Here is a 22,953-nt window from a genome sequence, read left to right on the forward strand (position 1 = left end):
GTAGCTTATTTAAAAGAACCGTGCCTTAAATTTGTTCCTTGAGAAAACTGTTTAAAAACACAATTTTCTTCAATAGGAAGGCTGGCGCACTAAGAGATGCAAAAATTATTCGGAAATTTCGAAATCTTGAAAACTTGCCGGGGATTGTAACAGCTGCCGTTATTTCATTGCCTGCAACAATCCTGTAGGTACATCCGCCAGAGAAAAATTAGCACAATGACGTCACCGGAGCGACAGAAAACGCATCGTGCGGCTGGCGCAGCGCCGTGCTTCGCGAACACTCCTGGCACTTTTGTTATCGGCCTCTTCATAACCGAAGTTTCGAGCGTTGCTACCGGCTGCTCTGATGACACGTCGCAGTTCTATGTACAAATGTTAACGCAAAATAAGACATTCACAAGAAAGGTGGACAAGATAACTCTCTTAACAAGACAAGAGCGCGTTGTCTTGTCCACATTTCTTGTGAATGTCTTATTTTTCGCTAACGTTTTTACATAGAACTCTGCACCCACTAGCCCAGCAACGATTGTTATTGGTGTACACGCCGCAGTGCTAATCTTTTTTGGTTGCGACTGTGCTTTTACGGAGATTTTATCTGGATCAAAGTCACTAAAATTAGCTGAGAAAAGTAAGATTGCGGCCGTAAAACCTGGCGGTTTGGTAGAAATTCTGGACAAATGGCGGGTACATAATTTCATGATAAACGCAGCAGGGAAAAAGAACGCTTCTTGTCAACAAGATCAGTTCGTTCGTTGCAGGCCTGGAGATGAAAAAATGGGACATTGTTGAACAAAGAAATTTATTGCCGCCAAATTATGAAGACCGCAGAATAAATCAGAAGGAAAAACCAGTAAATTTAAATGGAAGAGAATGGGTAGCCTAGGCCTGTACTACGGGTTCATCGTCAAATTCCCCTTCGTCGTCGACTGTCGCCTCTTGGTACTGCTGGTACTCTGAGATCAGGTCGTTCATGTTCGACTCGGCCTCTGAGAACTCCATCTCATCCATGCCCTCACCCGTGTACCAGTGGAGGAATGCCTTGCGCCGGAACATAGCTGCATGAGAGGGCAATATGGATTCACTGAATGGTACCGACGCCACGAGTTGCGAGATGCTGAGTCAGCGCTTGGTGAAGTGCATACTCGAAAAAATGAATTCTAAGCATCGGCCCGCGTCAACGATAACCTGCAGTAGGGCTTCAGTGTGGCTATAGAAGGCCCCATCATCCAAACATTGTCTGCAATTTTCATTGATGAAGACAAGGAATCCGACGGATAGGCAGAAAATGCTTGTGCATAAATGTAATAAACAATCCGCGAAACCTCTACGGTTTGAAGCAGTTCAAAATGAGTACCTTATTCACTAGCACGTTGGTGAATGTTATACAAGACAGACTATCATTGCAAATCAGAGAAGAAATATAGGTTCACGTATGCAAGCGCCAGGCAATACTTAATGGCGAGCAGCAAAAGGAAATAACAGCGATATCACAGTGATGACAGAAAATTTAAAGCAAATGATTTAATTTTGCTTCACGTACACGACGCCAGCTATGCGGTACATTATCGGACCAATCCGACGATTTTTTGACCCCTCAACGTTTAACTGATGTTCCTGGCGGCTTTGTAAAAAGAGAAAGTGAATGCATTTTTCAAAATAGTGGCACCACAATTACAAATAAGGAAAACAAATTTGACCAAAACTGGCGCACGCGGCCAGAGGGTACCCCTGTGTGAAGTCTGTGATGACAATCTTGGCGAGCGATCGCCGCGTGCGCCCTACCGCGCTCAACCAGCGGTGCAACGACCTGCGCGATATTGGGCAAGCACAATGCATCTGGCTTCAATATTACTACGAAGATTAAAGCTTCACGATATAGAAATGAAAGGAAGCCAGTGTCGCAAGCAAGAGGGGTGCATGAAGGGGAGAAGCGCAAGGCAAAGTGACAATGATTAAGCGCGAGTGCTGCTGTAACAATACTATGAGCTATTGAAAATCAGGCAGATTTTCGGCATCGTATATACAATAACGTACTGGTGAAAGCGTCATATTAACGATACTGCGGGCATGATAGCGATAGAACATTGTTTAGAATGCAAACACGATTTATTCAATATAATAGGAACAATTAAATTCAATTGCATCAAGTGAGGTGAAGTGCACCAGCCACACGTGGAATCCGCCGATAAACAACGCCCTCAGGAAGAGAACTTACTATACGATAAACGCAAGTATTTTTTCTTTCTGGGGGCCGATTTGGCCTGTTTGGCAGGCCGAATCGGCTGGGTGGGAAAATATATTTATAATTTATGGCGGGAAAACAATTTTTCACGAGCTTCTAGACTTAATCTCGACTTCGACACGTAGTTGCACTACAAACTTCATAACGTCTGCGAACATTGAAAAATCGCCCGGGTTGCCCTGCAACAACAGTTATCGAAGTTTGGCTGTTCCTAGTGCGCACGAAACGTATCGCTAGTGTTTGATAAAATCATGCATTTAATAACACCGGCCTTTAAAGGTCACCGGCACTTCGGAGGCAGGGTGGACTGGTAGCTCAGCATCTGTAGTTTTTTTTTTATTGAGAAGGCTATTCAGGCTGCTTGCCAGAACAGATGACCAAGCCTTAGCCCCCTCCCCGAGCGCCCATGTTAAAAGCGATGCTCTTGGTATATCAACTTTACCCCTGCATCTTGTGTGCGACGCGTTTCAGCCGGGCGGGCAGGTGTAGGCTTTGACAAGATGCAGCAATTGCCGTGAGGAGTGCAGGCTCGAAAGTGCAAGAATTGAAAGTTCTCATTCCTAGCGTTGTGCCAGTACTTTGCTTTCCTAGCATCGTTTTTACCTTCAGTGGCCGCCTTTCCTGTGATGGTCGACTTGCAAATGTGGGGAACACTGTTTTGTTATGTGAATAACGAAGGTCCACGCGTGTTAAGGGCTCTGCATCGATTGCACCACACGAGTAAAAACCACCTGAACTTAAGCTGACAAATATTGACTTATACTTAAGCAGGAAGGATCGCAGCCTTTTAACGTCCCAAAGAGGCCAGGGCGGTGTGGGACGGCGTAGATATATTTTCGGATATATTTAGACCAGCTGCGGCTCTTTATCGTGTGCCTACATCGCACAGAACCAAGCTGTTTTTGCATCTATCCTCCATCGATTACGGCTGCTGCTTCAGGAAGAGCGCGTGACATTGGGACCTGGAACCGAGCGCCAAAGCTACTGAGCCACAGTAGCAGGAAGGTCAAGCCTGCGAAAGTTGCAGGTCAAGCAAGCAAGCAGGTCTATGCCGACAAACAAAAAAAGTCGTTGAAGAACAAAAGTTACCGCCCCATTAGTAGTTTTGACCATTGCTTTTCCTACCACATAAGTCAAGTTTTGGACGGGACCCTCATGAAGAATATACAAATAAAGGCAGAAACAAATAGAACGAGCAGCAAAGTGGAACTAAAAATTGCACGCAAGAATAGGTATAGAGATGAAATTGACAGCTAAGTGGTAACAAAAATAGGCTGCAATATAAAAAAACGACTGCTGGTTATACGCCTTCGTTATGCGCGAATGTGCAATTGACAGCCGTGTGAGGTGCGTAACGCGCCGTTTGCAGTGTCAGTATTTGATGTCCTCTGTGCGCAGGCGAAGGAACAATGCAAGCGCTAGTTCGCACCGCTGTGCACACAGGACGCCAGAAAACTGGGGAGAAAATGGCACAGCGCCCCTCCCTTTTCCTCATTTAACCGTGTTACGCCGCCAACGCCGAATACGCCGTAGCTGAGCACGTGCACTTTACAACTCTCGCTAAATAGAAAAGGCCGAAGGAGTACTCAAAGTACGTGCATTAGCGAACCTGTGAACTGTTCAGAGATGCGCTTGAAAAGCTCCTGGATGGCGGTGCTGTTTGCGATTAAGGTAGCAGACATCTTGAATCCCCGGGGCGGAATGTCGCAAACTGCCGTCTTTATGTTGTTGGGGATCCATTCCACAAAGTAGGAGGCGTTCTTGTTCTGCACGTGGAGCATCTGTTCGTCCACATCTCGCATGCTAATGCGGCCGCGGAAAATGGCCGCCACCGTCAGATAGCGCCCTTGCCGCGGGTCGCACGCCGCCATCATATTCTTGGCGTCAAACAGCTGCTGTGTGAGCTCGGGTACTGTCAGAGCGCTGTACTGCTGGGAGCCGCGGGCTGTGAGAGGCGCAAAGCCCGGCATGAAGAAATGGAGACGTGGGAAGGGAACCATGTTGACCGCCAGCTTGCGCAGGTCGGCATTCAGCTGGCCCGGGAATCTTTCCAGGTGAGGATATAGACAAGGTACAAACAAGTCACGAAGAGCACGAAAACACCGCACAGATCACTAGGGATCTAGTTGGCTGGGCATGGAAACATATGAACATAGGGCAAATTAGTGAACAGTTCGTACTTCGAGAAAATAAAAACGCACAACGTTAATGAAGTAAGTGTCGTAACGATACTGTGCAGTGAATACGATAGTAAACATTAAAATATATTAATAATATGCTGTGCACTCTATTCTAATGCCCATAACCGTCGCTAGCCTGTCTGTGGATTTGGGAATTTGTACTGATTGCACGGCATAGTGCACGTCAAATATTTAGGGGGATACCTCAAGGTGGAATATATTTTTAGTAATGGCGTAATGCTCATTAGCATCCACCAAAATGAAGTCATACGGCTACATAGGAAAGTTAAGCGGTGAAGTGGTGGTCCCGGGTTCGAACCCCGGACCAGGAGGAATTTCTCTGTAACTACAAAGTTTCTATGGAAGCTGATTAGCTTTCCTTTATAGCCGTATGTCTCCGATTGGGTGGATGCCTTTGAGTAAGTAATCCCTTTGTACCGAATATTGTTGTGTAACATATTATGGAATTTATCTGAGCACGGAGTAAAGTGATGGCGAAGTGTGAAATGTTCCCCGCCTTGCCGCGTGTTGTCCGAATTCGCATACTTTTAGTGATAAGCTTTTGTGCCATGACTGTGGCAACCATGGACGCAGGTGGATTAAAAGAAGCTTAATTCACAAAACCTCAGTGCGTGCCAAGGCACTCAACAAGAACTAGACTGCCACACACATTTCGCCTTCACCAGCACTGTAAAATGCACAGCTGTAAGTAACACTACTGATTGTCATGTCTGTAGAAGAGACTTCACGTGCAGCACTTCAAGCAAAGACAGAAATAACTCCTGTGATGTGAAATGCATACTGACAGGAGAAGCAAAAAAACTTCGCGCGAACGCTTTGCCACTGTATACAGGGTGAGTTCACAGTAAACCTTTCATCGCTAATGAGTGTCCACTAAAGCTGACTGAGTATTCATACACTCCCAGCTGTAGATGCAAGATATCCGGCCAAGAATAATGCACTAGGGAGTAATCCTGCCACCCTAAGGTACATTTGTCCAGCAGTAAAATTCAATGACTTCGAAGCCCAGGAACTAACTTTAAAACGTTCACGTTTCTTACAACCTTGGAAACTACACCAGAAGTGCAACAGCCGGGCGGCTGACAAGTGCCTGTTTCAGCTATGCTGGATTTCGATGCATATACCTAATGGAAGGTTAAACCTGCCACTATTGGGCCCAATATAAACTGCAACGCGTCCAGAGTAAAGCAACCAAGGTTTCTTTTATAGTCAGCGTTTCTTCACACTATAACCAACAAACCTCCGAAAAATTGCGTATGCTCTTAGTATTGACTGCTGAATGGATGTATTTGCAGCACGAATGGGGTCAAACTGCTTGTAGAACTGAGGTCATATTGAGGGAGATAGTACAATCAGCTATTACAAGCTGCCGGTCGTGACATCGGCTAGTCCGGCCTGCTTTTGCGCTAGATATTTGCAATCCTTGAACAAAAGAGTGTTCCGCGTACCGGAGGCAGGTGGTCACGCCCGACATCGTGGCCGACACTAGGTGGTTGAGGTCACCGTAGGTCGGGGTGGTCAGCTTGAGTGTCCGGAAGCAGATGTCGTACAGGGCTTCGTTGTCGATGCAGAACGTCTCGTCCGTGTTCTCCAAGAGCTGGTGCATAGACAGGGTCGCATTGTAGGGCTCTACCACCGTGTCCGACACCTTGGGTGAAGGCACCACGCTGAACGAGTTATTGATGCGGTCTGGATACTCTTCGCGGATCTTTGAGATGAGCAGGGTACCCATGCCCGACCCAGTACCTCCGCCCAGTGAGTGGGTTAGCTGGAAGCCCTGCAGGCAGTCACAATTCTCCGCCTCCTTACGCACCACGTCAAGCACAGAGTCAACCAGTTCGGCCCCTTCCGTGTAGTGGCCCTTGGCCCAGTTGTTGCCCGCACCGCTCTGGCCTGCACGAATGAAGTACACACGCATCGTGAGACAACGGTGCAACGCTTTGTGGCACTGAAAACACAAGCTAGGGATGAAGTGAACCACACGTGGTGTTTGTCTTAAACAAGTTCCAAGCAGAGAAAAGTGTGGGAGGCAGCCTAGTGTCGTCGGGCAGCCGACATTAAAGCAAAGGCTGGTCCAAACTTGGGTATGGTAGGGTATGGTATTGTATGTGCGGTTGGACATCCTGAAGAGAGGCCTAGGGTAAGGGGGACGCCAGAATGGAGGGTTCTGGATTTAGACAATCTGGTGCCCTTTAATGAGCGCTGACCGCAGAGCACAGAGAGGTTTAGGGGCCGAACGCTGGAACCAGTGAGGCGACCGATGTTTAGGCCCGCACTGGCTCTTTGCCTGTTGGATGCATAATGTAGAAAAAAATGACTGTTTTAGCTCGGTTACACCGAATTGTAGAGTGATAGCTAGTCTTGCTTCTATAACTTTGCTTCTTCTTACCTCTTTGCTAAACTTCTTGCGTGTGGCTGCTATGTGTACTCTGATTATTTGCTCAATTTGCAAGTTTTAACCATTTATTTAATTATGCTCCGGGATTCCCACAAATTCGGGCAAACACCATATTGTGGTCTGAAGTAGATGGCTATGGTTTGCAGATCGACTATGGCCATCTTTGATGGATAACTCGCCAGGCCGAAATTGGAGGTCATCATCGTACAGAGCACATTAAAATTAGCCGGAACATCAATTTTTGTCCAAATGAAGATGGAATACCGGCGATGTGGTGGATCAAATTTTTTTATTGGTGCGGGTTAAGTTTGAAGGTCACAATCATATTGGGCACATTCGAATTAGCCTGGATATCGCTCTTAGTCCAAATCCGAGAAGGTCAAATTGCAGGGTGGGGAAGACCAAATTTGGAAATGGCGAAGGCCAAATTTTGAGGTCATCATCGTTTTGAGCATATTCAAATTACGCTTGGTACAATTTTAGTCCAAATCATAGAAGGCCTGATTTCGGGCGTGGGGATGGGTCAAATTTGGAGACACCATTTCATTGGCCACAGCCAAAGTGTGCTTCGGCATCTGACTTAAGACTGTTGCTATGCGATCATGTCCGAAGGTCGCTTCAATGTTAAATCTACATACCGACTGAAACACTAGCTTCTGCATTGAATAGGGCTATCGCTCTAAACGCTACTTGAAGAATACATGCAGAAACTGCTTCAATGGGCTTCAGACAGTCCCCATTCAAAGGTGTAGAGCAGAGCCCATCACGCCAGTACAGAAAGAAGATGAATGCCTTGACGCCCCATGCAGACACTGAGAAGATTAAAATTCGTGCAGCGCGTACTTTTACAAAAGAATGAATGAAAGTGTCGTGAGAACAACAGTCTTTCGTAATTATACTGAGCAGAAAAGTGAGCAACTGGCTAGGGTACTAGCTTGAATACTGCGGATGTCGCAAGAACAAATTGCACTGTAGGCTCCCCTCTAGATGCCCAGTAGCCTACGGCGGAAATAGCAAGGAAGCTTCCTCACCAACTTCTCACAAATGAAGATAACGGACGTACCAAATACGAAGTTGTCTGGGCGGAAAAGCTCCCCGAAAGGTCCAGACCGGACCGCGTTCATGGTGCCCGGCTCCAAATCCACCAGAATTCCACGTGGAACATACTTCCCGCCTGAGAAATGGAAAGCAGAGCGGGTCAGCCGCCGTGTGCCACACAAATGGAAGCGCGAACCTCACCGGAAGCCTCATTGTAGTACACGTTGATGCGCTCCAACTGGAGGTCAGAGTCACCGTGGTAGCTGCCTTGGCGGTCAATGCCGTGCTCTTCTGAGATCACCTCCCAGAACTGCACACATCAAAGGGAGTGCATCAGTTAGAGGTAGTTGTGTAATTCTGGGTCAATGTCACCATGGCAGCTTCTGCTATAGCGCGGCGAACACGATCTGGCATTGAGTAGCCATTGTTTACCGATCAAATAACACTGAGGAGAAATTGAATAGGCCTGTAGTGATAAATTGATCTCAGATTAGAACTGCGCTACTCACTGAAAACGGTCGCATTTCCTGAGCCAGGTGACGACACTATTAACTATCAAACGGTGTGCACGAACTCGCTTGAAATGGCCGCGTCAAAGATTAATGAAGGAGAGGGAGAATTTGGAGGGCCGATTTTCTCCGTACAAATGTGTCTGTTCATTCGGACAAACATCAACATGGCGAACAAGAGCAATAAAATGCAACTTTTAAAAAGAACAAAAAAATCCAAGAAATAGTCTTGAGTGTCTTAATGTCCACAACAGCCTGAAAGAGGAGGTGGACAGACTACCGAAGAGGAGGGTACCTGTCCTACGAAAAAAACACTTCAGCACATCTCTGATAATAAGGGATGGATGCAGAGGAATTTCAAGGAAATCTGAATAAAAAAATTATACAAAGAAGGGCAGACATCAAAAGAGCACATCAGAGGCCCTCGCCTTTGCATTGTGCCTTGATATGGGGGAGGTGTTTATCTAGAAAACTTAAAAGTATCAAAACATCCTATTTTCTCCAGGTTCGTGTCCACGGACTACAGGCATCACTCCTTTCCTAGAGCAGTAAAGCACAAAAGTAATGAGTGTTTCCCAAGTTAGAAAAAAAAGACGTTCATACTTTAAGTGGAGTTTAAAACTTGAGATGCCCCTAGTAGCAGGCAAACCATCGAAGGAAACGCACTTTAGCGGCTTTGCTAGACGGGCCAGCCCACTTTATTTTAAGGCCCGAAATACCTAACGGTAAGTTGACATATGAAAAAGAGGTGAGCAACTAGTGGCAATATTTTAAGTGGTTGAGAAGCTAAAGCTAGGAGCTGAAAGCATAGGAAAGCGATATCGCAACCATTTTCGTTTGAACAAAAAGCGCAGAATCATCTCTGTACAGCTGCGGGAAGATAGTGTTGGCTAAAAAGTATCCTGCGGAGGGAAAGAACCGCACTGAGGCTTCTATATTGCGAACGCAGAGCCCATGCGGGGACATCTCACTACCGATAAGAGTTAGTATAAAACAAGTGATGAGCAGAAATGTGTGCTCTTTAGGTGCCATCATAGCACAGGAAAGGAACCTGCCAGTAAACCGAAGTTTCCCACTGATACAAGAACAACAATAATAAATATTCGCAGGCAGCGGAAAATTAACCCGAGGAGAAAGCCCTACCGGATGCCTTCAACTAGCAAACGCGAGATCTTCACGTAATCATGCCAGCAAGTGACTTGAGAAGCAAATTTTAGGATCTCGAAGTTGCAAATTCTAAAATAGAAAACTTTTATGTCCTATTTCTGAAGTAGCATCTTTAAAACCTTTTAATTCAAGTTCAGTGATAAGGATAATTCGAGCCTTATTGCACTGCTTTCCATCAATCAAGACAAGTGGCATGCTTTTCAACAAGTGGCTTTCATCTAAGCGTAAGGTTATTTAGAAACCTTATGTACAATACAAAAACATGAGTGCGCTGAAGCTTCGCCTTAAAGGTAGACATGATAGCGTGTTCTTTTTCTCTTTTTATTTCTTGTCTTTCTCATTTCTGTGTTGTGTTTTTTGGCACATAGGCAACTGAGGCTATCATGCGCCAAGAAAAAGTTATAGGAAAAGTCTTTTGTTGAATATTATAAAAATGCAAGAATCATCTCTGCTCTAGCTGCCCTCAAATATTAATATTTCCTAGGGAACACATACACAAATTTTATAAATGGCTACAAGTAAAAGCTTTAAAGAGGGCCGGGTAACCTCAGTAGCCTTCCATGACATTGTAACAATGGTATAATAATGGCTTTTTTCCATGCCTCTGGAATCTCTCCTGATAACCATATTTTGTTAAAAAATTTCAGAAGCGAGTGTACAGCATGTTCGGACAAGTGGGCAAGCATTTCGTGATGGACTTCATCTGGTCCTGGTGCATTCTGTTAACCCGAAGAAGGTACACTGTTAATTTCTTGTAGTGTAAATGGGCTATTATATGCTTCGTGAGCACTGCCCTTTATCGGCAGTCTTTCTTTTTCGGCTCTGTTTTTATATTTTAAAAATGATTCTGCATAGATAGAGGAACTAGATAGTGGAAAAATATTCGCCTAATATGTCTGCTTGTTTTTATATTTGTCAGTACACCAGGGGCGGTCAGAAGAACTAAATGGATAGTAGCGACCATCCATTTTGTGTACTGCCTCCCACATTTTTTTCGAAGAGACTTGGCTGTTTATCGAGGAAATGAAACGCTGCCAGGATAATTTTTCGGTATTTTGACGTATGTACCGCGCTTTTGCTCTTGCTTTTTTAAAGTTTATAAGGTTCTCCTGTGTGGGGTATCGGCGAAATATACCCCAAGCTTTATTTTGTTGTTTTTTTACCTTCTTTGCAATCTCGTGTCCACCACATTTTATGGTTGCGTTGTACTATTCCTGAAGATTGGGGGATAGCCAAGCGTGCGGAGACAGAATGCAATTTGTGAAATTTTCATTGATTTCATTCACATTAAGATTTTCTAACGTAATATTTTCTAACGTGGCTGCTGTTCTAAAAAGCTGCCAGTCTGCTAAATTGAGCTTCCAACACCGTGGTTTTGAATGGGTGACTGATGGTGAGGATGACAGGCAGATTTTAACAGGGAGATGATCGCTTCCGTACGGGTTGTCTAAGACATCCCATTTAAAATAGTTAAAAACTGAAGGAGAGCCAAAAGACAAATCTAAAACACTCGTTTTTCCTGACCTAGGAGAGCAATAAGTAGGTTTACCGGTGTTCAATAAACAAATATTGTTGGATAGTATAAAATCCTCAATAACCTGATCTCTGCTATCGGATTTCTCACTGCCCCAGAAACAAGAGTGTGCATTAAAATCGCCAAATATCAAGTATGGCTCCGGTAACTGTAGTAAAATGCTAATTCATGCCGTCTTACTTCGAGATGTGGTTGAAGATATACGCTACAAATTGTAATGGTATTGTAACCAACCACGGTGGCTGCTACGGCTTCGAACCTAGTTTTGAGTTTGATCTCGCTAGCTGCTACGCCAGGTTGCACAATGATTCCTACGCCTCCCGAGAGTCTGCTCGCCCCTCTTGGTCACGGCGGAAGCCAGTATACTTCTTTAGCAACTTTGTGTGCTGAGAGCCTAGATTGGTTTCCTGCACACATAAAGCAATAGGAGAAATTGTGTTTAAAATGTCTTTTATGTCGTTATAGTTATTTACGAGACCTCTGCAGTTCCAGTGTATTATGAAAGCCATGTTATTGTTGTGTGCGTGTGTGCAGATAAAATTAGATTAAATTTGATTGGGCCCCTTGACTCGGAGCCTCACATTTTTTTGATCGATCCAAAGACCTCTGCCGTCCGTGCGGTGTGAACGACACGGGGCTGCCCTCGGTCGTGTTCATCGCCTCATCAGAGGCGCTGGACGACCGTGCAGGATGCACGCTGACTTTTGAATTAGACCTCGACCTGTGGGAAGAGGTCTTGAGGCCCGCTGACCCGAGGGTCTGCGCAGCCTGCTTTGGAGTTGGCGGAGTAGTATCAGCTACTCCACCAGGGGTCGCGGATAGCCCTGCCATAGGCCCACTGCGTACGGCCTGGACAGGTGCCGAAGCCTGGTGTGATGCGCCGCGCCCACGCACCACATCGGCGAAGGTTGTTTTCGCAGTGAAGGAGAATCGGTTTGTTTCGGCGTATCGCCTTCTCGCTTCCTTGAAAGAAATGTTTTCAGTGGTTTTCAGAGTAATTATTTCTTTTCTTTCTTCCAGGACGGACAAGCCCTGGAGTATGAGCATGGTCTCCCTCACAATTTGTTTACCGCGGGGCAGCAACACATTCATCTGACTATTGGTCCTTCGAGGAGCATTTCGCGCAAGTTTTGCGGCCGCGACAACTCTGTGAGCCGTGGCCGAATCTCTGGAAATTGAAACATTTGCGTGGGTGGGGTATATATGGCCTTACATTACTGTCAGGTACCCGACTTCAATGCTTTCAGGTAGTGTGCTGGTGTTGAAAGTGCGGATCATGTTTCGTATCTATTTCCTTGTTATCCTTCTGGATCTTTATCCGCTGAACATTTATGACATCTTGGTAGTCAAGGCCTTCAAGCATTTCTTTTTAAGAGAGGTGAACAAAAGAAATTTCTGATATGATGCCTTGGACTGTGTTCAAGGATCAGTGTGACGTGATGGAGACAGGAATCTCCCCTATCGATACAATGTTTGCAAGTTTCGAGTGCTGGGCGGTGTCACGTATTTCGAGCAGTAAGTCGCCACTAGCCATTTTTGATACCTTGTACCCAAACCCCAAGGTATCTGTCAGGCACTTTGATACCAAGAATGAGGAAATCAGTCTTGCTTGTTGTTCTTCAGCTTTGCTGTGAATGACATGAAATTTTGGCAATGACACTTTTCTTTTTAAAAGAAAAAGCTTAATCGTTCCGCGCTCTTTTTATAGAGCGATCAGGTTGAGAATGGAGGGGAGCCATAAAAAAAATAGTTTTTCAGACACGGTGCCAGCCAGCGACCACGGAACCCAACAAGGGGACGGGACAGCAACTTGCACGCAAGTCCTCCCACACCAGCTGTACACCTCAACTATAACGAAATATGACGAAACCCAGGGTAGTTCACCACACAAGGTTAACCCTAGCCGCCCATGAAGAAATGAAAAAACAAAGAAACGACGAGGAGACAGGAAAGTAGTCAGAAACAAGATAGGAAAGTAAAAGATGTAGAGGAGGACAGGAAAAGGCGACTGCCGATTTCCCCCGGTCGGGTCAGGCCGGAGGTGCCGTCTACAGGAAGCTGGGCCAAAGTGGTGTGTTGCCTCCGCCGAGGGGCCTTAAAGGTCCAAACGGTTCGCATTGGCTCAACCACCCGGATCCCCTTTTCCCCGGGCACGGCGATGCCACGCACGACGAGGCACGGGTGCTCGGGTCCGTGGTGATGCACTGTTCACCATCATCCCCCTGCCGGGATGTCCCTGCGGATGCTCGGGAACCCGTGGTGTCGCCACTCACTAACGCCTGCAAGTTGCAGACGCCCCCCTGCGGGGATCTTTCTCATTTCTCGATTATTACAAATCCACATCAAATTACCGATCACGGTCATCGATTCCGATCACCAATCGGCAATAAACAGTCACAATTATTGATCACCAATCGTTATGTAGAGAACACTGTACGACATACAACGCCGCTACATACTCATACACAACAATTGTTTCATTAGAATGAAGCACCATAACACGGCCTTTTTATTCCGCGCAATTCCCTATGCCTAATTACCATTGTTACATTCGGTTTTTTTGTATTACTATAACATCAGTACGCATCCCAAACACACGTAACTAAGTCGCACACCACAACGCTTTCACTACAGATGGTCCTGTAACGCTCTCGAACCAACGTCCCTCCGTGGCCTGTGCGTTGCGTGCCCGCCTGTTACGCAGAGGCCTGGAGTCGAAACCAAATCGTGGTTATTTTCTTTCAGTGATTTACTACTGTACTCCGGGAATTTTTTCCGTCTGACGCAGGGTGGCGGCAGACTCCCTAGTTTTCAGCCGAACGAGCTCCTCGAGGTATTGTCTAATAACTGAACTGTGGCTTGTTTTGCACACAATTGTATGCCACATTTAGAATCTGCAACAGAATAGTCTGGTTTAAAAGTGGTGGTTCGCAGCTGCTATGAGCAAGGAGCTGCATTTTCGCCCTGCTACGACGTCACTATCGCATCATGGCAGGACTACCTGGGAGCTGTCAGCAGGATTAATTGATTGAGCATCAAGCATGGCAGCTCGCGATGAGAACGGTACGGCAGAGGGCATTTCTAGCCAACCTTGCTGGAATGGTCGAGTCGGCAGCAATCGGCAATGCTGCTTCAACAGGGGATGCTGCCATTGCAAAGCGTATACACGGTCAATGCTGAGAATGTACCCAAGCAGCAGAGGTAATGACCTTATATTGCAAATTAATGTGTTCACTCTGGTCCTTTGTAGGTCCGCTCTTTGCCAATAAGTTTCGAATATTGGGCCGATTACCTGTGCTGCTTGGGTAGACGAGCAGAAAAGTAGATAGAAGATCAGACCAAGGAGAGCAGGCCGTTGTTTTGAGATGGCTTGTGTTCAGACATGACAAAAAAACTGGGAAAAAATATCACTCCCCATACATCTCAATAACCACTGATTCGAATGAAATGTGCCAGGTGGCAGGTAGATTTCTTGAGCAAGCACTCACCACCAGAGCGATCAATAGGGCTAGGCCTTCTCTCAAGTACTTTGTTGAGTATCTTCGTTACCACCTAATTTCCTGCCACTGGTCGTGCAGTGATTCGAGGCATCCCGTCATAAATATTCCTCGGCGCTTTACCTTCCCCTTCCACGGCTGATGGATGGGCAACTGTGTAAGGTCGTGGTCCCATACACACAAATACGTTAACTGTCGTGAAGAAAAAAAAATAGGGGCAATGCAGCTTTCAAACAATACCTTGCCTGTGGGTTAAGAACACCTCTCGGCCCTTTCCACAGGGCCGGATGCTGCGCTTAAGTCAACTTTTGAACCACTGTACCAGTTGAGATGAAATATTCAGGGATGGTGCTTTCTTTTAATTACACGATATCCTAAATTTAAGCTTCCTATCTCTAACAGAAAAACGTTATAATTTTCATATTGAGCAATCGGGTGTGTCAGCTCAGGAAAACTGTCATTTCAAAAATAATGACAATATGCTATTAGTTTGCGATTAGATATCTTGTAGATGTTTATAAAGCAGGATAAGGCCATTCGCATGTTTTTTTATACCATATCTGTAAAAAAGTCATCACTCTAAAAACAAAGTTCAATATTTTTGTTGTCATATGTCAGACATCTCAAAATATTTTGTGCTAAACATACTTAGCCGCCTGAAAAGTACCTTATCTTAGAAGAAAAATTTAGTCGAGAAATCACCTTCAAAGGAGCTTTTGGAGATGCAATTTGGAAATGCTAGTTTGCCTAACGGATTTGTTTTCCCAGAAAGTGCAATTTGAGATAAATGAGTTAAATATTTCAGAACATGCTCTTTTAATTTGGAGCAAAAAAAATGATGAATGTGTTCTGCTCCATAGGTTGGGCCCTCCTCTTCAGCACGACGCTGCCCAGTGGCAAATTCTTCAAGCCTTTTTTTTAGTTTTAGAGGTGTCCATCGCCCTTGCCTTCACTCGTGAAATACTTTGATGGATTGCTCGCTGGAAGTGCTTAATCATCTGGACTCCGTGTTCTAGTTCAAGCTAGTCGAACACTCTCTTGATGTCATGTGCATCCTCAATAAATTCTGGTACATTCAATGCTTCTGTTCTCTCCGAGGTTCTTAGTGATGCAAATTCGGTCTTCGGGTGATGAACCATCAACGGAGCTTGAAGGGTTGGCTTCGATCGCCGGCGGCAGGCTTGGGCCTGGCGAACGGACAAGCAGACGGTCACTTGCTGACGGTAGCGCAGTGCTGTGTAGGCGTCTCGCTTCCGTGGTGCGTTTTCGCTTCCCTGAGATTCTCCGTGTCGAAGCCTTCGGTGCGAGCATCTTCCGGTCACGCCACCGGCCACCCGCAGTTCGCACTGACCTCATAGAAGGAAGAAAAGGTAACAGATAGCAAGCGTCGAGCGGAACCAAAGTGGGAGCGACTCCGATTGCCGAAAAAAACAAGGTTGGGGAGTCACGTGGTATATTTCTGCAGTCCGAGCTCCATTTTCGGTTTGCTAGCCACTCTGCAGTTCCCGCAGCCAGAAATATGCCTTCCTTTTTTAGTTTTACATTAGTGGCTTTACTTATTCTCGATATGAGGTCTTCCCTGAGTAGAATGCGCGAAAACGAACTTTCTAATGTGGGCATTCACTTAATAATAATAATTGGTTTTGGGGGAAAGGAAATGGCGCAGTATCTGTCTCGTATATCGTTGGACACCTGCACCGCGCCGTAAGGGAAGAAATAAAGGAGGGAGTGAAAGCAGAAAGGAAGGAAGAGGTGCCGTAGTGGAGGGCTCCGGAATAATTTCGACCACCTGGTGATCTTGAACTTGCACTGACATCACACAGCACACGGGCGCCTTGGCGTTTTCCTCCATAAAAACGCAGCCCGTTTCCCGTTCGGATTTTTGCCCGCACTGCGGCCGCGTCTTAAGAGCGTTCATAGATGCCTTCGACGGCCAACCAGCGCTTCGTGAAATGAAATCGTTTTCTTTTCTACTGCTCATATAGCAACCAAACGTGGTGGGAATATTCTTCATTAAACCAGCTATCCAAAACAAATCAAATTTAACAACGCATTTTTTTCAGAAAATTATTAATTTCGCCCCGCATTCCCCCTTAAATCCTCCGTGTGCGTGTGTCTCTAAACTGCCTACCCGGTGGTCTAGTGGGCGAAGATATCGGCGCAGTCAAGAACGAACCTTTTCGAGCAAATAACGGCTCAGTAGTTAAGACGGTCGGTGAAAAGCCATGAAGGCGGCAAGAGGGAAACTCCCGAGAGCTGCTACCTCCACCGAGAGAGAGACTGTATCGAAGATGTCACTATTACGGCGAAGTCACTATTCCGATGGGTAGGCCTTCGAGCAAGAACTGGTGCTTGTGGTGCTGCGAGAAGTGAAACAAATAAATAAAAACATCCGAGAATGGCATTTGAACCCGTGGCGGTACGAAGAGCTCAGCTTCGCTGGCTGCTGGGCAAGAGCACTAGGGTATCGTCGAACACGCCTCGTGTTAAACTGCAACACGCTTTGGGCTGTGCATTGCACATCGTCTTCATCAGCCAATACTACTACCAAACTTAAATTCGCGCCCTAAGCTATATTGTTGTGACAGATACGCGCTGCATACTTTGGCGTGGACTACATTGTGCCCGAAATGGTACTAGAGCAATATGCGTTGGCATTGACAACACTGCTGCACAAACGCGGCACTGGAGCATAGTCCAGCGCCTTAGTACATTGTGTATAATGGCATTGACAAAAATGTTGAACCGCGCCGGTGGTGTCTATCTGCAAAGGATGCTGTTTCACAATATTTCGCGCTCATCACTGCTAAACCGCCAGCTGCTTTTTTTTCGCCCTACAGAAACAGGCACCTTAGCTACAAAGCTTAGGACTGAGGGGGGGGGGGGGATCTTCATTGGGTTGTCAAACCAAAACACAGATTAACAGAACCTGCAGTTGATGGGAAACGAGCAAAATGTGTAACCGTAAAGCGATTCAATACACACATTAGACTCGCAGACAGGATAGCGGTATTATACATACTGCACCGCAAAAGCCAGATGCAGGCGATAACCGCTGGCTGAGTTGAGTTGAGTTTAATGCCGCATAAGCGACTAAGGCTATCATGCGCCAAGCTCAAGGTATAAGAAATTGTTTTCTGTATAATTTTACACAGGTATAAAAAATATGGGGTGTAGAACGCCTAAAAGTTAATACCGTTCTGCCCAGTATTGAGAGCAAAACAAGATATTAAAGGTTTCAAAGGAAGCTGGTTATCCTCATCAGCCGTCCTTGGCTGGTTAAGGACTGGAGGCCCCCAACCAATCAAGATAAAAACCTCAGCCCTTTTCTCTAGAATGCAAAAGTGGCTGAGGTGCATCAGGCAAAGTACTGGGTCATGTTTTACATATGTTTAAGAACACCAGCTTCTGTTGAAAATCTAAAAACACAGGACATGTCCACAATTGCATTTTCACCTAAAATCAGTGATGGATGAAAAGGGATGCGTTGGTTATAAAACGAAGAGAAGCACTTTTTCCGTAGCTTTTCTAGTTCAAAACATGAAATTAAAATGTGACTGACTGTAAGTTCGTCTCCATATGTACAAACTGGTTTGTCTTTTGTTAGCAGGAAGTTGTGAGTAATGTTTTAGCTTCTACAAAATGACCTCCCCTCCATTGCTAAAGGACTGCCTGCTACTCCCACAGTTACACCGAATAGTTACACCGTTGGAGACACGGTGCGATGAAAGTTCAGTCAACGCTCTATCCCGGACAGTGGCTTGGTCACATTACACTCAAATCGCAAGGCCGGATTAATCGTGATTACTGCACATTCTGCGTTGAATTACTAAACGTGTGCCAATTATCAAGCACAGGAATGCAAAGCAAATCGTGATACCCTTCGCTGGGATAGAAGTCGCCTACTGCTACTGTCGGCGCGAAACGTAATTACTCCCGGAAATACAAGCGCCCAAAAAAAATGACGAACATGCCCACAGCACACGTATTTGCGAGGACAAAAAGTCCGAGCCGAACAAAGCATACAAAAGCAAATTGGGCGACAGGGCATATGTCAGTGCTCAATTTTCAAATGAAAAATGGCCGAACTGGGAGAAAACGAAAGACAACACACTAATACTACTAGCAGCGCTTCAAGAAAATGTGACTGCTTACAGCACCCGGAATCCCGAACGCTGGCACGTTACTGGCTGCCGTACTATCTATGGCCACCGGATGCTTCGCTTCATACTTCCTATTCTACTAAACCAACACACATTATAGTGGTCAAGCTTTCTCACTTTGTTTCAAAGCTATCCGTGAAATGTTTGAATATGAATGCATGTTTTCCCCGGTGCTTTTGCGCCGGTTTTTTTACTTCCTGACTAATACAATCATAAATTACTACTCACACTATTCCACAAGAACAATAAAACCCTCCCAACCTCATTGATGTCTTAGATGCCGTACTATCAATGAAAATCTTCATTCCGTCCTATGAGAAGTCCTGTCACGTGTACACTGTTTTCGTTCATGTTTCCCTTTAGAGTTGTCATGGATTTTGCCTGGACTATTTCGTTGCGCTTTTTTTTGCAGTTTGATTTTCAATTATTTTCATTGTTAACCTTTTTTCTTTGTTTCACTGTGTGCTGAGACTCGTGTCATGCTGCCAGCATTATTATTATTATTATCATTATTATCATTATCATTATTATTATCATTATTATTATTATCATTATTATTATTATCATTATCATTATCATCATTATCATTATCATTATTATCATTATCATTATCATTATCATTATCATTATCATTATCATTATTATCATTATCATTATCATTATCATTATCATTATCATTATCATTATCATTATCATTATCATTATCATTATTATCATTATTATTATTATTATTATTATTATTATTATTATTATTATTATTATTATTATTATTATTATTATTATTATTATTATTATTATTATTATTATTCGCAAGCATCAGTTCCCGCTCTGGATAGCTGGAGATGACCAACAGCGAGGGCCCGTTAACAGCCACCGAAGGCATGCGCTTTCTTTGTAGCGGTTGGTAGTTGGGAGTGCAATGGCGCAAGGACGACTCAAGCAAAAGAACACCGGAAAATTAATCAAGAATTTTAAATTCGGTGAAATAACGGGATAATTATGCACCGTGTGTCAGAAATTAAACTTCGTAGCAAATGAGCAAAGACTGGGCTCCCGGAAAAGTATCGCAGCCGCGTTGTAAACTGCAGAAGAGCAAGGTTCCGGGCTAGTTGGTAATGCATTTAAGGGAAGAAACAGCGCAATGAAACACGGACACACGAAGAACAGACACACACGAGCACTGACTACCAACAAGGGATCACAGAATCATTAGGCTATAGGTTGCACAAGAAAACTGAAGTGTTCATCAGGCCACCCAGAAAATTTAGCTCTTTTTCCCGACAAGGAGAGGGATGCAGTGCTCACGCATTGTTCACCAGCTTGATGAATTTGGAGGGTTTCTAGGATTTCCCTCGTCAACCTATCTCGTCCTCGGCCGATAGTGGTGCAGCGATTAAAGTCAGGGGTGCAGATTCTTTCAGTGTCGTCTTCTGTGATTTTGCACTTCTTACAGTGCTTAGCCAGGTGCCCAGAAATTGCTATAGTATTTACGTTGTTTTTATGTTCTTGTAGGCGGATATTGATGCACCTTCCCGTTTGACCGATGTACCTCTTCCCGCATGACACTGGGATGGAGTAAATTATTTCTAAATCACAGGGGACATATTGATCAGAGTGTGCCACCCTACACCCTCGGGTTTCCGGCGGGTTATTCACTTTGGAACAGAGGGCGGAAAGCTTGTTGGGAGCCGTGAAGACGACATCCACGCCGGCGCGCTGTGCGACTTTCTTTAGACGATGGCCGATGGTGTGGAGGTAGGGCATTGCCACAAAATTTCTGCGGTTATCGTTTGAAGCAGCAGGTCCGAGGTGTGGCCGGGGCTTCTTGATCATGGAGCCGGCGACAGTTCATCTTCCCATTCAATGCCTTGCAACGTGCCACATCAACTGTCGGTACCGGACTAAAAGCGCAGCTGGACTGGTTCGTTCGGAGCTTATTGGCGCAAGAGGGACTAAGGCCGAAGAGCGTCAACCCAATGCTTAAATAAATAAGGTTGCTCTTGATCCAACAGATGAAATAGATGAATCATGTGATATGCTTCGAACTAAAAGGAAATAAACGAGGCCAAAATGCCTGTGTAAAGAGCTGGAATAAAACCATGGCATGTGAGAAGGAGAGAACTTAGTTAATTATTTCGGATAAAAAATAAATTCATTTAAACGGGAGTTCTCACTAGCCAGAGGAATTGCCGCCGACCTTCTCGGTAACGGTGCCCTCTTGTTTGAGCGATTTCGCCCTGTGAACGAGCTGCTCTGGCAAAAATAAAACTTCTGAAATTCCTGCGCTGTCTAAATAACGCGTAGCGTCATCGACTGGTTTATTAGCATCGTCTTCTAATAGAAGATAAAGATATGTGAAATGTGTAAAATTTGGGAAAACCAGCGCGATGATGGCGCAGTTCGACAAAATATTCCCCTGCCGGCCGCAAAGGGCCAAGAGGAAAAAAATAGCCGCTCTGCTAGCTGAACCAACAGGACCTGGCCAAACGTCGCTATGCGGACTGAGCAGTATTTCAAACAGCACAACCACATCAAGCCGCACCCGAGAGAACCCTGCCTGGGTCTCAAAGTAGGCGGAGCTATCATGGGAAAATTGGATTAGACTGCGGATCGGGGGAATTTTAACGTCCTGAAGCGACCCTGTCTACGAGGGACACCGTTGTGGAGGGCACCGGATTATTTCAGACTACCTCGTATTCTTCAACGTTCGCAGACATTCCGGAACACACTGGCGTTGTTTGATATTTGGCCTCTCAAAACGCGGCCGCCGCGGCGGCAATCTACCGTGCGAGCATGGGGATCAGCAGCTGAACGCGAAAGCCACTTAACCAAAGGGGTGAGTACCCCGCCGAAAATGGGGGTGTTCAAACCGGGAACGCTCGCAAGACCAAGGAAAGGCGTACGACACTCTGTAATGTGCCTGCAAGCGAGCCGGACTCTATATGCGCACAAGACGTGGGGTATCGTAATAAACACCCTGGAAAGTCACGACTGGCGATTCCTTTAGGTACAGAAACCTAAGGGCCTAAATTTCAGAGCTCTTGAAACTTTTTCTATTCTAGGAAAACGAAACGGTGTTTCGCCACGGTATTTGAGAAGGGAGGAGCGGGAACGCACAAAGTTCACAGCAAGGGCGCCAGGCAAATCCAACAAGGAGCAAAAGCAGAAAAGCCGCTAGCTTTTGAAGAAAGTCACGGCCCTGAGCACCGGTTTTCTTGGCAGTGAGCGTCACAGCCTCGTCGTTGCGCTATCGGCATGTTTAGCGGGCGTGGCTGCTCCTGTTTCATCGCAAACGATGAGCGCATTCGAGATATTAGAAAGGATTACTACGATACTTGCCTAACTGAGGTGAAAACATGTCGCCAAAGATAATGTTACGACGGGTACGTTGATACAATACTACGAAGGGCGCAGTTTCGACGGAGCGGAGGCCTCGCACTAGGCCGAACCGAGCCGTCTCACCGCCAGTAAAAACGGCAGCGCTAGAACGAAGCAACAGAACTGTTTTACTCACTTTGCTGCCGATTTGGTTGCCGCACTGGCCAGTCTGAATCTGTATTATTTCACGCATTTTCGGCTTTCAAACACGTCGAGGGGAGACGCGACAAGACCTCTGATGTGAGAAGGATACAACGGCCCACAGGGTGCTTCTCACACGGGCCTCAATTCATCACATGATCACCTTGGGCGAATCAATGCGCATGGCTGTAAGCGCTTACTCTGTATTGCGCAACAAGCTACGTCGCCGCACTTGTTTGTTTCGGTTTCGAGAGCGACACTTTCATCGATGCCAGTGCTTTGTGCTCTCAATCACAGAATCTTTTATAACGTGCTTCGTCGATTGATTTCAAAAATGCAGAACTTTTTGCCCAGCTTTCTTCAAGCAGCGCGTTAACCAGATAGCCAAATATTCAAGCAGAGCGGACTCTCCGCCAAGAAAACTTATGTTACAGCATACTTGCTTTCGCAAGAGGTCGGCTGCTTTCCACAAGCTGCCTCTCTATCGTGGTTTTAGCTACTTGAGCTAATTAATAGTCCTTGAACTTTCACAGTATATGCCACTGTTTAATTTTATCTAAATGGACAGTGAGAAAAAACGGAAGAACTATGGAGACGCTTGAGTGGTCCAAACTCAGCGGCGCGTCACTCCCAATTTAGCAACAATGCGTCTCGAGCACGCCGCGGTGGCCGCGCTCTGTTCAGT

General features: G+C 45.6%; 1 protein-coding gene across 1 annotated transcript; it reads right to left on the minus strand.

Moving 5' to 3' along the window:
* Nucleotides 1-879: 879 nt before the first annotated feature.
* On the minus strand, nucleotides 880-22,349 carry LOC144104035 (tubulin beta chain-like). The gene is made up of 6 exons (XM_077636820.1): nucleotides 22,264-22,349; nucleotides 8,081-8,189; nucleotides 7,905-8,015; nucleotides 5,892-6,336; nucleotides 3,852-4,288; nucleotides 880-1,055 (listed from the first exon to the last, which is right to left on the minus strand). The coding sequence occupies exons 1-6, from the start codon at nucleotides 22,318-22,320 to the stop codon at nucleotides 880-882; spliced, it is 1,335 nt and encodes a 444-aa protein (XP_077492946.1). The 5' UTR covers nucleotides 22,321-22,349.
* Between the last annotated feature and the right edge of the window lie 604 nt (nucleotides 22,350-22,953).

Source organism: Amblyomma americanum, chromosome 1 (genome assembly GCF_052857255.1).
Source record: "Amblyomma americanum isolate KBUSLIRL-KWMA chromosome 1, ASM5285725v1, whole genome shotgun sequence".
NCBI classification, from domain to species: domain Eukaryota; kingdom Metazoa; phylum Arthropoda; class Arachnida; order Ixodida; family Ixodidae; genus Amblyomma; species Amblyomma americanum.